The sequence below is a fragment of the Schistocerca piceifrons genome, chromosome 2 (genome assembly GCF_021461385.2).
Source record: "Schistocerca piceifrons isolate TAMUIC-IGC-003096 chromosome 2, iqSchPice1.1, whole genome shotgun sequence".
Lineage (NCBI taxonomy): Eukaryota > Metazoa > Arthropoda > Insecta > Orthoptera > Acrididae > Schistocerca > Schistocerca piceifrons.
Genome location: NC_060139.1, coordinates 420,659,204 through 420,673,883, shown reverse-complemented (window position 1 = coordinate 420,673,883; position 14,680 = coordinate 420,659,204). Strand labels below are relative to the sequence as shown.

At 36.1% G+C, this 14,680-nt stretch overlaps 1 protein-coding gene across 1 annotated transcript in view; it reads right to left on the bottom strand.

The window, feature by feature from the left end:
* Positions 1 to 14,680, bottom strand: part of LOC124775860 — a 416,537-nt gene that overhangs the window by 16,441 nt on the left and 385,416 nt on the right. Inside the window, exon 29 of the mRNA XM_047250694.1 lies at positions 8,877 to 9,052. Within this exon, the coding sequence (XP_047106650.1) occupies positions 8,877 to 9,052 (176 nt within the window). The remainder of the gene's footprint in view (positions 1 to 8,876; positions 9,053 to 14,680) is intronic.

Genomic DNA, 14,680 nt, shown 5'->3' with positions numbered 1-14,680 from the left:
ATTTTATTGCAGGTTTTGGTGACTAACTAATTCAAATAGTGATCTTGAAAGGAAAAGGCATTATTGGGAACAACATGCCTTTATGAAACACATATACATAGACGCTGTAGTCAGGATAGCCTGAATTACTTCAACAGGTTACTAATGAAAGAAAACTGACTATATATTTATGGAATCAATGACATAAATGAAAAATTAAACACCTTCAATGATATATTAAAAAATTACCTTCAAATTGCAGTTCCAAGAGAACTGTAACCTTAGGACACAATTCTAGAATAAACAGTTGCATCACAAGCGAAATAGGGTTGTCACTGATGAGAATACTAGATAAAATTTGTATTCCAAAATATTAAGAAAAGTATGAAGGGTGCCAAAAATAATGCATAATAATAAATAATACATTTATGGTTCAACAAAGTGAAGGCCATGTGGAGTGTTATAAAAAAAGAAACTGGTGAAAACAAAGCATCATGTGAAAATATAACACTAAAAAGTGGCAAGCCCCCTAGAAGTAGCCATCACATTTAACTACTTTTTTATAGATGTTGCACAGAATATGATAAAATAAAATGTGAATAAGGACACTCTATCTAATAAATATAAAATAAACACATGTAGTAATGTGTCAGTGCACATCAGCACCATCACACAAGGTGAAGAGCAAAGGCAATGAAAGATCTAAAACACCAATGCTATAGGCATTGCTGGTGTCCCTGCAACAATCTTAAAAAAGAGTAATCTAAACATAGTTGAACTACGTACACATTCATGTGACAGCTCACATCAAGCAGGCAGTTTCCTCAATGTACTGACAATATCCAAATAAAATCAATACATAAAAAAGGTGGGAGGGATTATGAAAATAACTACAGACCCATCACAATTTCCTCCTGCACTTCAAAAATCTTAGAAAAAGTTATGTGTGACAATAATCTGGAATCTCAATAATAACTGCTACTTATGCATTCATTAATTGCATACTAATCTAGACAGACAAGAAAAAGATTGAACATGAGCATTTACTGATTTATTGAAAGGTTTTGACATGATGGATCACAATATTCTCTTATCAAAGCTTGAAACATATAACATTCAAGGTCTACCCAACTGTTGCATCAGTACCTTCTTGAGCAGATATAAGCAAGAAGTATACGGCACACTAATTTGAAGCTTAAAACAGTTTCTAAACACTTGTCAGGTTATAATCTAATTAAATTTGGTGTATCCCAAGGTCACCAATGGGCCGAATTCTGTTTCGTTGTAAGCTGATGATCTATGCTTAAATGTGGATGCCCATAAGCAATCATATTTGCAGATGATGTCACAATTATATTATGAGGGGAAAATAAGGAAAATTTACATCAATCAATAAACACTATCACAAAACTATTTATCAACTGAACACGGAATAACCACTTTTTAATAAATGGTAAAAAAACTATAACACTGAATTTTCACAATGCTCTGAACTAAGGTAGGTGTGTGTGTGTGTGTGTGTGTGTGTGTGTGTGTGTGTGTGTGTAATAAGCATATAGAATACATGAACATGAAATTGAACAAGATGTGCTACCTTCTTTGCTCACTACATTCCTGTTCCCGAATCCCTGTTCTGTACCAAAGTAAGCAATTTTAGATCTTCATGAAGACTATTCTTATTTCTAGTACTTATTTCACGAACAGAAATGTTGGTTTGAAAGAGAGATATAGTTTTAATAAAAAATTTCATTAAGGCATAAATACTTTGGGAAGCAGTGGTTAGCATCCCTGGTGCCATAAACAGACCTCTGCAGAATGGTCTTGAGTTCATACCCCAAATGATTTTTTATCAAACACTTTTGGAATCAGAAAACTTAAGCTTGATTTGATGAGTTATACCAAAACAGTAATTCCATATGATCTTATGTAATGAAAGCAAGCATTAATGTTGACTAATAGGTGTCCAGATACTTTTGGCCCGATTGTGTATACAACAATCAGAATAAGTTTATTTAGCAGATAACACTAGTATTGCAATCAGTTCAAACATACATACAGCAACAAAAGAAATGGTGAATAATGTCCTAAATATATTAATGTGAGGTTTTCTGGAAATATTCTCAATTTCAAAAAGACACAACGTTTTCAGTTCTGCACATACAGATGTCCTGCACTGATGATAAATGCAGCACATGGTAAGGAAATAATAACTAGGATGGAGACATCAAAATTTTTAGGAATGCACATTGATGAGAAACTGAAAAAAGAAGACCTTTTTGAACTCTTGAAACAACTTATCTCAGCCATGTTTGCTTTCTGAATCATTGCATATCTTGGGGAGAGACAAATCAGTTAGCTAACATATTTTGCATGTTTTCATTCAATAATGACGTACTGAATAATGTTCTCGGGAAAAATCTTTAAAAATGGAAGTTTTTATGGCTGAAAAATGTGGGGTAAGAATAATGTGATGCTCACCCACAATCACCTTGTAGATCTCTGTTTAAGGAGCTAAGCATTTACACTACTGATTCACAGCATATTTATTCCCTAATGAAGTCTGTTGTAAATAGCCCACAACATTTCAAAAGGAACAATGATGCACACAATTACAATACCAAAAGAAATAAAGAATGACACCCATTATTCCACATTATGGGTGTCTTTACCGCAAACAGGGGTCCACAATGCTGGCACAAAAAAGTTTTGATCACCTACCCAACAATACTAAATGCCTAACACAAAGTGAAGTTAAATTTGAAAACAAACTGAAATAGTTTCTCCTTAACAACACTTTCTACTTCATAGAAGAATTTCAGAATTTCTACTAACCTAATTTCTAAAAGGTGCTGAGTAATAACTGATAATTCATTTCTGTATTTTGTTTTTAAGGAATGCCACTTGTAAAACATCAGCAGATAGCAATACTTACATAAGAATGTAAAATATTACGTCTACATCATTACAATTAACTGTACAATTGATCCATGGACCATAAGACTGACTAACCAACTAACTACAGTAATTAATTAACTAAGTAACAAAGAGACAGTTACTCAGCCATGAGGACCCTCCTACCTGTCTCTGATGATACAATATCCATCTCTTTTATTTACAGACAGGATACAGCCTGATTACGAAGAACTTTCTGTTTAGGTGTGGGGACTTCCCAATGTACTGTGCTGTGCTTGTGATGTACAGATTTATGTACACCATATTACGGTATATTAATAATTTTTACTTATGGACCGTGTGACAGCAACTGAATAAAACACAATTTTAGTGCCACACGTGTTTCGCCTTTATTTTCTGCAAGGCATCATCAGTGGCAGGTTGCGTGGACAATTTCCTACATATTACGCTCCTGTTGCATTTTTGGTGTTGTTCTTCTTCTTATGAACGCCAATTTGCGGTTTTTTTCCTCATTCCACAACACTATGGACTGAACGCTTATTTTAAAGCAATGTTTTTTCAGTTGCTGTCAGACGGTCCATAAGTAAAAATTATTAATATACCGTAATATTACACGCAACTGAGGAAGACAGGACTATAAAAGTTGAAGATGTTATGTACACCATATTTGAATGGGCCATGTTTTAAATAAGATAAGATGACAAATGGTCTGACCTCTAATTTAACAGAGGGGTAGGAGGAGGAGGAGGAGGAGGAGGAGAATGCAATATGACTTAAGATTTAGTGAACTGTCCTGTTACTTCCTTACATTAATAGTGAGTTGATTTTCATGTGCTAATAGGACAGTTGTCTCACCTAAACATTTTGTACATATGAAGCAGCCACAGCTTCTTGAACTGTTATTTTAGCCTTCACTTTATTACCACTCTATTCAGATTTTCAGCAGGTTTTAGACAGGATGCTGTTTACAGTTTGGTTCAAAAATGGTTCAAATGGCTCTGAGCACTATGGGACTTAACTTCTGAGATCATCAGTCCCCTAGAACTTAGAACTACTTAAACCTAACTAACCTAAGGTCATCACACACATCCATGCCCGAGGCAGGAATCGAACCTGCGACCATAGCGGTCGCGTGGTTCCAGACTGTAGCGCCTAGAACCGCTCGGCCACCCCGGCCGGTACAGTTTGGTGTTGGAGTGTGATTCTGTGGATTAAAGTGAGCAGAAACGGTAGAGAGAGTGTAGTTTTAAATGAGTTTGTATGTTATGCCATTTTCAGTTTCATATAAAGTGTACCTCATAAAGAATGCAACTTTTAAAATGTCCACCTTTTCTGTTCTAGTAAGTCAGCAACACTGAATGCTGCATGATTTTCATCTGTTTTCTTTGTGGAGCACCTGATGATGGAATGTAGTATTGTGACAGGGGAAACTTATTACAAATATTTTGAATATTGTGCCGAGACTGTTTGTAAACATTGTCGAATGTTTCATCAACAAAATGCATCCAATAAGTTGACTGTAATGAGACAGATCAGTAAATTAAAAAAAAAAAAAAAAATAAAATAAAATAAAATAATTAAAAAAAATTTTTTTAAAAAAACTCTGGACATCCTTGTGTTAGTTGTTCTGTAGTAAACATCACAAATTGGATATTCCCAGATCCAGTATGCAACAGATTCTGCAAGGAAATCTGACCCTTTGGTCCTATAAAATCTGACTGTCACAAGAACTGAGGAAAAAGAAACATGAAGCGTGCCGAGCATTTGCCTGTTTGGTGCTTGTAAAACAAAGAGCAGCCAATAATTTCATGAAGAAAATAATGTTAACTGATGAGGTGCACTTCCTGTTGAATGTATTTGTTAAAAAGTATAATTGTAGGATCTGTAGCACAGAAAGCCATTGAGTGATTATAGGGAATACACTACATTCATTATGAGTGACTGTGTGGTGTTGCATTTGAGCTGAGAGCTTATTTGGGTTGTACTTCTTCGAAAATGGCACCAGAAATGCATTAAGAGTGGACAGCAGATGATACCACAATATATTAAGTGAGTTTTTGTGGTCTGAATTGGATTGTGTGAATGCTGAACCAATTTGGTTTCAATAAGATGGCACAAACTGTCACACATCATTTGTGGGAATGGACTTGTTACGAGAGGGGTTCCCTGGTTGGGTGGTTTCTTGCAATGATGATATGAACTAGTTACTGTGAACTTGCGATATGACACTATGAAATTTTTTTCTGTGGGCGTGTTTGAAGCTGCATATGTATGTCAACAAACTACTATCACTTCCAAGCTCAAGGCCATGATTCAGCTAATAGTTTCAGAGTAGTGCTGCAAGTATGCCAAAAAGTTATTATGCTCCTAAAAGTTGTGTTCTTAGTGGGACTCTCTTCATTTGAGCCACCCTTGAAAAGTTTTAGCGAGGATTCCGTTAAACCTCGACAGCGGCTGCCCTAATATCAACAACCCCCCCCCCCCCCCCCCTCCCTCATGATATGAAACTATGAAACTACTAAGAAAAATTGGTAATTTTGTACTTTTCTTCCACTGAATACTACTAGCACATATTTTGAAATACAACACATATTTCCCAATTCATAAATGGATCTCCCAAGAGGAAAAGATAGGAAAAGTGCTACAGCCCAGTGTCAGCAGACACACAAATGAAAAAGGGAAGAAAAATGTCGGCTGTGGGAAGGGTGAAGCAAGGAAACACATTCAGTAGTCCATGTCAAGAACAGATGGCAGGGGGGTACGAGATGGTGAGCAACAATGAAATGCTAACAGCAGATGATATTTGAAAACCTGAGAACATAGAAGTGCAACAGAAACAGTCAGTATGATTGTGATAAGGAGACTGGGTGAAGAAGAAATGAGGCATTTGACAGTGTGAATCACAGTATTCTCCCAGATAAATAAGTTTTATGGGATTGATGGTATAGCCGACCAATGGATGTCATATCTAACCACAAGAATGAAGAAAGTTGCATGTTATTATGCACCTGAAAGTAATTCAACGAATGGAGTCCGGTGACATTACTCTGGCTAGGGAGAAATCACATATGGGGTTCCCCAAAGCTCAATCTTACGTCCACTACTGTTCCTCATACCGCACCGTGGCAAGAACAGTGATGCAGCTCAAAACTGCAATACTTGAGAAAACTTGACTTAAAGAATTAATTCTATAAAACTTATACTGAAATAGTATGATGAGCTTCATTTGAATTTCAAGTAAGTATTGTTGGCAGTGAGTTCCATTATATTTTTCATGCATGTTGGGACGCTCCACTCGTATGTATTTTTCCAGTGACATAAACTAAATATGCCATTTTTTGACCTGTGTCACTTTTCTTGCTGGGGTGTGCTACATGTAAACAATCTTCTGTCTAATATACAACAAGCAGAATTAGTTCTTTCTGCAGATGACACTCCTGCTGTAATCAACCCAAGCATACATACAGAAACTGAAGAAATGGCACAGAAGAAGTGGCAAATTATGTTCTTAAAAGTGTCACTGATTGATTTTCTGCAAATAGTATCATTCTCAATTTTAAAAAGACACAACATATTCGATTCTGCACATCTAGGGGCACTTCACCAATGATAAGTGTAACACATAGTTGGGAAATAATAAAGAGGGTGGAAACTTCAAAATTTTTAGGTGTCACATTGATGAGAACGGAAACTGGAAAAAGCACGTTTTGGAACTCCTAAAACAACTTCGTTCTGCTACATTTGCACTTAGAGTCACTGCAAATCTTGGGGTGAAACAAATCAGTATGTTGATATATTTTGCATATTTTTATTCAATAATGTCATATGGAATAGTGTTCTGGGATAATTCATCTATAAGAAATAAAGTCGTCATGACTCAGGAATGTACTGTAAGATTACTATGTGGTTCACACTCACAATCATTTTGTACACATCTGTTTAAAGAGTTGGGCATTCTGACTACTGCTTCACAGTATGTTAACTCCTTCATACAGTGCATTGTAATGAATCAATTGCAGTTCAAAAACAACAATGATGAACATAATTGCAGTGCCAGAAGAAAAAATGACATTCATTACTCCATGTTACGGTTGTCTTTAACACAAAAATGAGTGCACAATGCTGCAACAAAAATTCCTGATAGCTTACCCAGTGATATAAAATGTATGACAGAGAGCGAAGTAAAATTTGAAAACAAACTGAAAAAAAGTTCCTTGATAACTCCTGTTCTAAACATGCATTTCTATTATTGTAATGTATAAAAGGTGGTGGGTAGGAAGTACTAATTCCCATCTGTATATTTAATAATAATAAACAACAAAAAACTTATAATGGTCAGCATATAGCAATATTTACAAATTAATTTGTAATTTGAATGTAAAACGACTCATTCCACATCATTACCATCAATTATGCAAGAGAGCCATATAACACGAAACTAACTAAATATCTAACAGTTCCTGTGTGTTCAATAACATCATCTTGTGCAGACTAATACTACTTTTATGACTGCATCTACACCTATACACCTTAAGGTGTGGATTTTGGTATCACTATCTTCCTGCCCTTCCCTGTTACATTTACGAATGGTGCATTGCCAGTAAACCTCTGATATCAGCTCTGATTTTTCTGATTTTCTTGTCATGGTCATATTTTGAGAACATGTGAAGAAGCAGTACGTTGAAGACTCTTCTCAGAACATAAGTACTCAGAATTTCGGCAATAAACCTCTCTGTAATGCACAACATCTATATTGTGGCATCTGCCATTGGAGTTGGTTGAACATCTCTGTAGCACTGCTACAGCAACTAAATAGTCCCATGACAAAATGTGCAGCTCTTTGTTGGATCTCCTCTGTCTCTTAATTAATCCAACTTCATAAGGATGCCAAACTGATGGGCAGTACTCAAGAATTGGTCAAGAAGTATTTTCTGAGCCACTTCTTTTGTGGATGAATTACTTTACCTTACTGTTCCCCCAATCACCATTAACCTGCCGTTTGCCTTTCCTACAAATTGTTGTATGTGGTCATTCCACATTGTTCACTAAACAACAGTGTGGAACTATATGGAATATCTTCTGGAAGTCAAGAAATCTGGCATTAGCCTGGGCAGTGTTGTCTATAGTGCTTTTGATCCCGTAGACAAACAACACAGATGAGTTTCACAAGACCTCTACAAGTAGAATTCATACTGATCTATGTGGAGGACGTTTTTGTTCTTCCAAATGTATATACACAAAACATGTCCCACAATTCTACAATAGATTTACATTGGCAATGTGGAGGTATGATTATGTGCATCCATCGGACTTCACTTCTTGAAATAGGAATAACCTGCAGTTTTTCCAGTTGTTAGATGTACCCTTTGTTGCTCGACCAACCTATGATAAACTACATCTGTCAGGGAAGGAGGTTGTTTTGATAATATCTGTAGTTCCTCACAGGCATATCTACAATGTGGAGCAGTTTCAGTTGATTCACTGTTCTAGGATCACTTATCTCAATATCTGCCATTTCAGTGTTTCAACTGAAAGAAAGAATGACATTACAATCTTCTGCAGTGAAACATTTTCAAAAGGCTGAGTTAAGTAATTTTGTCCTTTGTCTGTCATCTTCTGTTTCAGTGGCCATACAGTCACTGAAGGACTGAATACAAATTTCAGTGCAAACCCTGTCTTTATGTTAGACTATTCCTTCTTAGGAGACTACAAGTGGGTATTATAGACCATGAGCAGGGAAGAAGCAACAGAGAAGGTGAACAAACGGGTACATGAATATTTTCTCTCCATTTAGCATAACGTGTTCAGCTTGAGGGTATCCCGATTTTTATACCCAATAAGTTAATTACATTTTAAATGTCAGGCATTGAATTTCATTGCATACTTTGAATGTCACAATCATTTAATAAACTAGGTTTATTTTTTTATTTTCACAGCTAGACTGCAAGTACAACACTAAAAAAATTTCAGTAACTGTTTCTTACCTCCGTGGAAGGATTAACACTGAGGCTTAACAGGCTTGAATCTGTGATACTGGACAGTACTGTTTCCATTAACTGATCCGTACCAACACATTTACTATCCTTATCACTTACAGTTCCTTGAGATGGTGCCACAACTTCAGCAAGAACTTCAGCAAATTCATGTGGAATTCTCTTGGCTGGAATGATATATAGTAGCAATGATTATTAAATAGCTTATCAGCTGAAAAAAGCGAATAAGAAATTAGAAACTACAATTTTTTGAAACAAAATTTGTCAACCAACAAGTAGAATATGTATCTCAGATGCAAACAGTAAGAACTATGACTGTAAAAACAATGAAAAGGAGGAGAATGGAACAAAAATATAATAAGTCAAGCCCCAAGCTCCTTAGTTGAGATACAAAGAAACCAACATTTGCAGAATATGAAGATAAAGGACAACCTGAATGTGGAATACTCAGAATACAAGTGGAGTATTATACATAAGAAATGATCATAAGGCAATTCAAAACTATAGCACTTGACTTTTAATGCACAATTTCGGCACAATGATGACAGTGTACCTTGACAAACTCAGATTTAATGTCAAGTCCATTCTACATTATTAAAATGTAATGTTAATATACTTACATTTGCATGTAAAAAGCATAAAATACAGAGATATCTAAAAAAAACATACAATCCAACAAACAGCACTCCAGAAAAACAAGTTTTGCCGGAAAACTGGATTTTGGAAGCTACAGACACCACAGAAGTGAGAGAGATGAATACATTCTCATAAAAATACCAAATTAAAAGTTGCTATCATTTATTACTGAAATTGCTCTGAACTTGATAATGAAAACATGACATATCTAAAACTGATAAATAATTATCAAACAACAGTGTTTTAAAGAAATGAACACACTTAATGCTGAAACCATGAAAATTGAGAAAATTAAAAATTATTTTTGCATTTTGAATTACAAGTGCCAAACAGGAAAGAACTTTGCATTCAGTGGTGAAGTTTAGTTGAATAATGTATTAAAGCATGCAGACTTATAAACCAGACTAAAAAGGATACAGAGATTTATTATTTAAATATAAATATTTCAGAGAGACTTGTCCATCTTGCTGTAAGTCTGGTAACTTGTTTGCAGAGGAGTGATTGGGTGTGGTGGGAGAACCACCTGCACAGCAGATGCACAATATGGCCAAAGGTACAGCAGGAAAAACATGTTACAAACACAACACTTCTCACCAGCTATTTTTGAAACATTTATTAGGGCTAATAACACATGGTTTGTTTAACATTGTGAGACCTGAAGTTTCTCCTGGGGATGCAGTGAGGTGACACTGTCGACAACCGCCAATAGGTGTACACGCTGTAATTTTCAAGGCAGTTTTGCATTGAAAAATACAAGGCGTGCATCTGTCGAAATATCAGCAATTGTCAATTATGTCAACCCAGATGTATTCATTTTTACGTGTAAAGATTTGACGGTCCAACAGTATGTTTAAGGTATATCCATTTGGTAGTCCGTGCTTTCACTTAAAACACACAACCTCTGATTATGGGTTTTTAAGTATACTGTCAATGCCCTACCTCTCGCATCACAGGGATGCTATCTAAACCTTATCACAAACTTCCTCCCAGTTTGTCTGATATAAATTTCATCATAGTCATTATAGTTTAGTTTGCACACTCCTGAGCCATTGTATTTGTTCCATTTCTCCTGTTATCTACTTCTTAAGTTAGCTCTGATTTGAAAACCTCTACTGATGTTGACTTTCCTGAAGATATAAACAATTCAGAGTTCTTATCATTAAATATTACTGCTGCATATCTCCCATTGTCCTTATGTACTATATGATAAAAAGTATCTGGATGCCCTATGTAATGCAGAATTGACCACTAGATATCAAGCAAGGTGGATACCCCAGTACAAAAAGAGGTGGGGTGTATTGTATTGTCACTACAGAAGCAGTAACAGCAGAATGGATCTGTCAGAAGACCTAAGTGACTTTGAACATGGACTGGTCATTGGATATCACCTGAGTAACAAATCCATCATGGAATTTCAACTGTTCTAAAGCTGCCCAGGTTGTTTGTTAGTGATGGATTATGAAGTGGAACTGAGAAGGAACAATCACAGCTAAAGCAAGACCAGGCAGACCTCATGTACTGATGGACAGGGGATGTCAAACACTGCAGAGGGTGGTCGGAAAAAACACACACACACACACACTCACACACACACACACACACACACACACACACACACACACACACACACACGAAATCAATAGAAGGAATCACTCGTAAGTTCCAAAGTGCTCCCAGCAGTTCCACCAGGACCATGACTGTATGATGGGAGTTAAAAAGAAAGGTATACAATGGTCAAGCAGCTCCTCATGAGCCATACATTTCTGTAATCAGTGCTACTTGATACTTGAGATGGTGTAAAGAATGATGCCACTGGACAATGAATGACTGAAAATAAGTGTTTTGGAGTGATGAAATGCTATATCTTGTGGCAAACCAATGGAAGGGTTTGGGTTTGGCAAATGCCTGGAGAAAATTGTATGGCATCAGGTGCAGTGCCAATGGTGAAGTATGGAGGAGGTGATGTTATAGTACAGGGGTGTTCTTCATGGTTAGGATCTGATCCTCTGATTATGCCAAAGAAAACATTAAATGTCGAAGGTTATGAACACATTTTACAGCATTTGGTTCTGCGTAGAGTAGAGGACTAGTCTGGAATTGTTGATTGTTTCTATCAGAACAACAATTCACTCTGTTATAAAGCAACATCTATGAAGTAATGGTTTGTGGATGATGACATTCCCAAAATGGACTAGCCTGCACAACATCCATCATCGCTACTTTCTCTGGTTTTGATGCTTAAAGAAGAATTGGCTTCCATTGCTCCAAATATTCAGATAGCTCACAGAAAGTGTCCCAGCAGAGTTCAAACTGTCATAAAGGTGAAGGGTGGACATAATACATTATTAATGTCCACTAACAGGTGCCCGGATATTTTCAATCAGATAGTGTACACCAGTGGTCAAGTACCTTTTCTAAACTAAATTTCCTGATACATGTTGGCGATTTCACTACTTCCGTATCCATCTGCACTCATTATCTGCATAATTATCTGAATTTCTTTCTGAATCTCATCCTCACCCAACAGTAATTCCCAGATTTTGATTAGTGTGAATCTGAAGAAGGTGTACCTACATCTTCTGGGATGACATGAGTTTGCATTTATGATCACATCAGTGTAAACTGTTTTTGTGTGTACATTTACTTTATGCTTCCCATTATTACTGGTAATTACAATGATCACAAGGTTTAGTCTTTCTCTTTTTCAAGCTCTACCTTAAAGTTAATTTAGGGAACATGGACTCATCTATTTAGCCACTTTCCATGTTTCACTGTCTTTACCTCCGTTAACAACATAATACTGTTCACATATGTTCCATAATAAACAACTTTCTTTTCTATGTCATAGTTTGCTTCCTTCCTTTTCAGTTTCCTATACCAGTATGTCTTTTATTTATTATGATGGGTTCGCCTCTCCCAAAAGCATTTTACAGCTACTGTCAGCTGTCTCCCCCCCCCCCCCTGCCCCCCCCCCCCCCCCCACTAGGCATGGGCCTAGGGGCAGCACCTTAAAGGCGAGGGGGGCAGCATTTTTTGCTCTGTACTCATTTTAACCTTTTACGTTTTAAAATAATTGCGCTTACATGTGACAAAAAATTTTGATAATGTTAAACAACTTGCTAGTTTAAATAACACAATTCGACAATACAAGCTTGGAAATATACATAGTTTACTTGGTGACTGAATGGCAATTTAACATTGGGTTTCTATCTGGTATCATCTTCAGGATTGTTCAAAATATTTTGAAGTAAGCTGTCAGGACGGAAATCTACAATACACTGTTTGAAACATTATTCTGAGAATGTTGTCAGCTTCTACTTAACCCTACCATATTTTCCCCGGGAAAATACTGGGCCCCCTGAAAATCTGTGAGATAAATTAACCAGCAGTTTCTTAAATACTGTAATGTGTGGGCCTCAGTATGTAAAACCTGACTCTACTTAAATTTCTTGTAGAAATTACAGGGAAGTATCAAGTCAACGCTCCATTACTGTAATTAATGTGAAAGCTCTGTTGTCTTCAATATCTGAGCTTTGATTTAATGACACCTATTTAACAAAACATGTTGATACTGGGAATGTTGTACATTTTTAAACACATGTTTATATGAAAAAAACATAAGCAGAATATCTAATAATGTGTGGAATACACTTCACAACAGTTTAAAAATTTAATTTAATTTATTTACTTAGTTACTTTTTTGGCAAAAAAGAAGAAGAAACCAACTTTTGTTTGTCTCATTTATTGTGCTGCAGCCTGCACAATATCAAAGTTCCCACTCTGTGCAATCAAATAATACATGGCATTGCAAATTTCATATTAAAGTTTTTTTTTTTTTTCAAGGAAAGGTTTTTTTACTTTATGTTGGAAAAAAGGTGCAGTTGTGTGTAGACATACCAGCAGTGTTCACACAAATGACAACACACCACATCAACTGCCAACAAGACTACTTAAACTTTGTAGTCTGTCTTCTCTGCCCACAGAAATGGCTAAAATGTTATAAGAATAAGTGGGATAAAAGTCAATCCAGCACACCTCACTGCAAGAAATTGCAAAAATTATTTGCTTTTTAAATTAGAAAGACAGTGTCAAGGATATTCAGAACATATTTGCGTCCCAGCTTAAAGTTCGGTGACGCAGGAAACAAAAGCCAAAAACAGGACTGTGCAGTTTTCTTTACGAGATGAATTCCAGCTGACAGGTGTGCTTCTACTGTTCACTGACAACAGAGAAATAGGTGACAATAAAATTAAATTATTCTGCATTGTCGTTCTTTCATAGCACAGTTACGTCGAGTAATTCGAGTTGGTCAGTTCATCGCTCCATGTTTACAGGAAAAATCTTTGTGCTCATGAACCATGTTTAAAGTAAAAAGCTTTGTGCCCATGTGCGGTGTAGTACGACGAACTGGATACAGTCTTTCTTTCTTTCTTTCCTTTTACAATTTTTTTTCTTTTGTTTTGACTGTTGATGGACAATTTTGTAAATGCCATAACATGAATAACAGTGAAAAAAAGCAAACGTGAAAAATTAAGGGGGGGGGGGGGGGCGGCATTTTGGAAATCATTGAAGGAAAGGCAAGAACGAGACGCCAATGTTCTAAAAACGCTTGGAACAGTACATAAATTTTTCGCAAAAAATTTGCTGGTTCGACTTCAAGTTCAAGTAGTAATGGTATGGATGATATTTCTGGCACTGCAGCTTTTGTAAAAGAAGTAAATACAGATGAAACAAAAGTTAAAAATGAAGAAAAGCAAATTGTTCCTGATTTCGAGTTTTACGAAAAACTAAATGTCGAGTCAGATGTTACAAAAAGAAATAACCTCGCTAGTGATGATCCTGCAGAATGGTGTGTCAATGAATCGACAATCAACATTCTCTTACAACGTGGCATTAATCAAAAATGTAATGGTGATTTTTTTAATCCAAGAATATCAATAGGCAATAAAACCAGATATTTGAACAAAAATGTATTTTACCGTAAACTTTTAAATGATGAATCAACTTCGCATGATTTTCTAGTATACTTCTGTAGCACCAGTGCTGTTTTTTGTGCACCATGTAAATTGTTTGGAGATAAGGCCGCGATTGCTACTAATGGTCTTGCAGATTGGAAAAATATTTCTAATGTTTTATCTCATCATGAGAACTCACTTGAA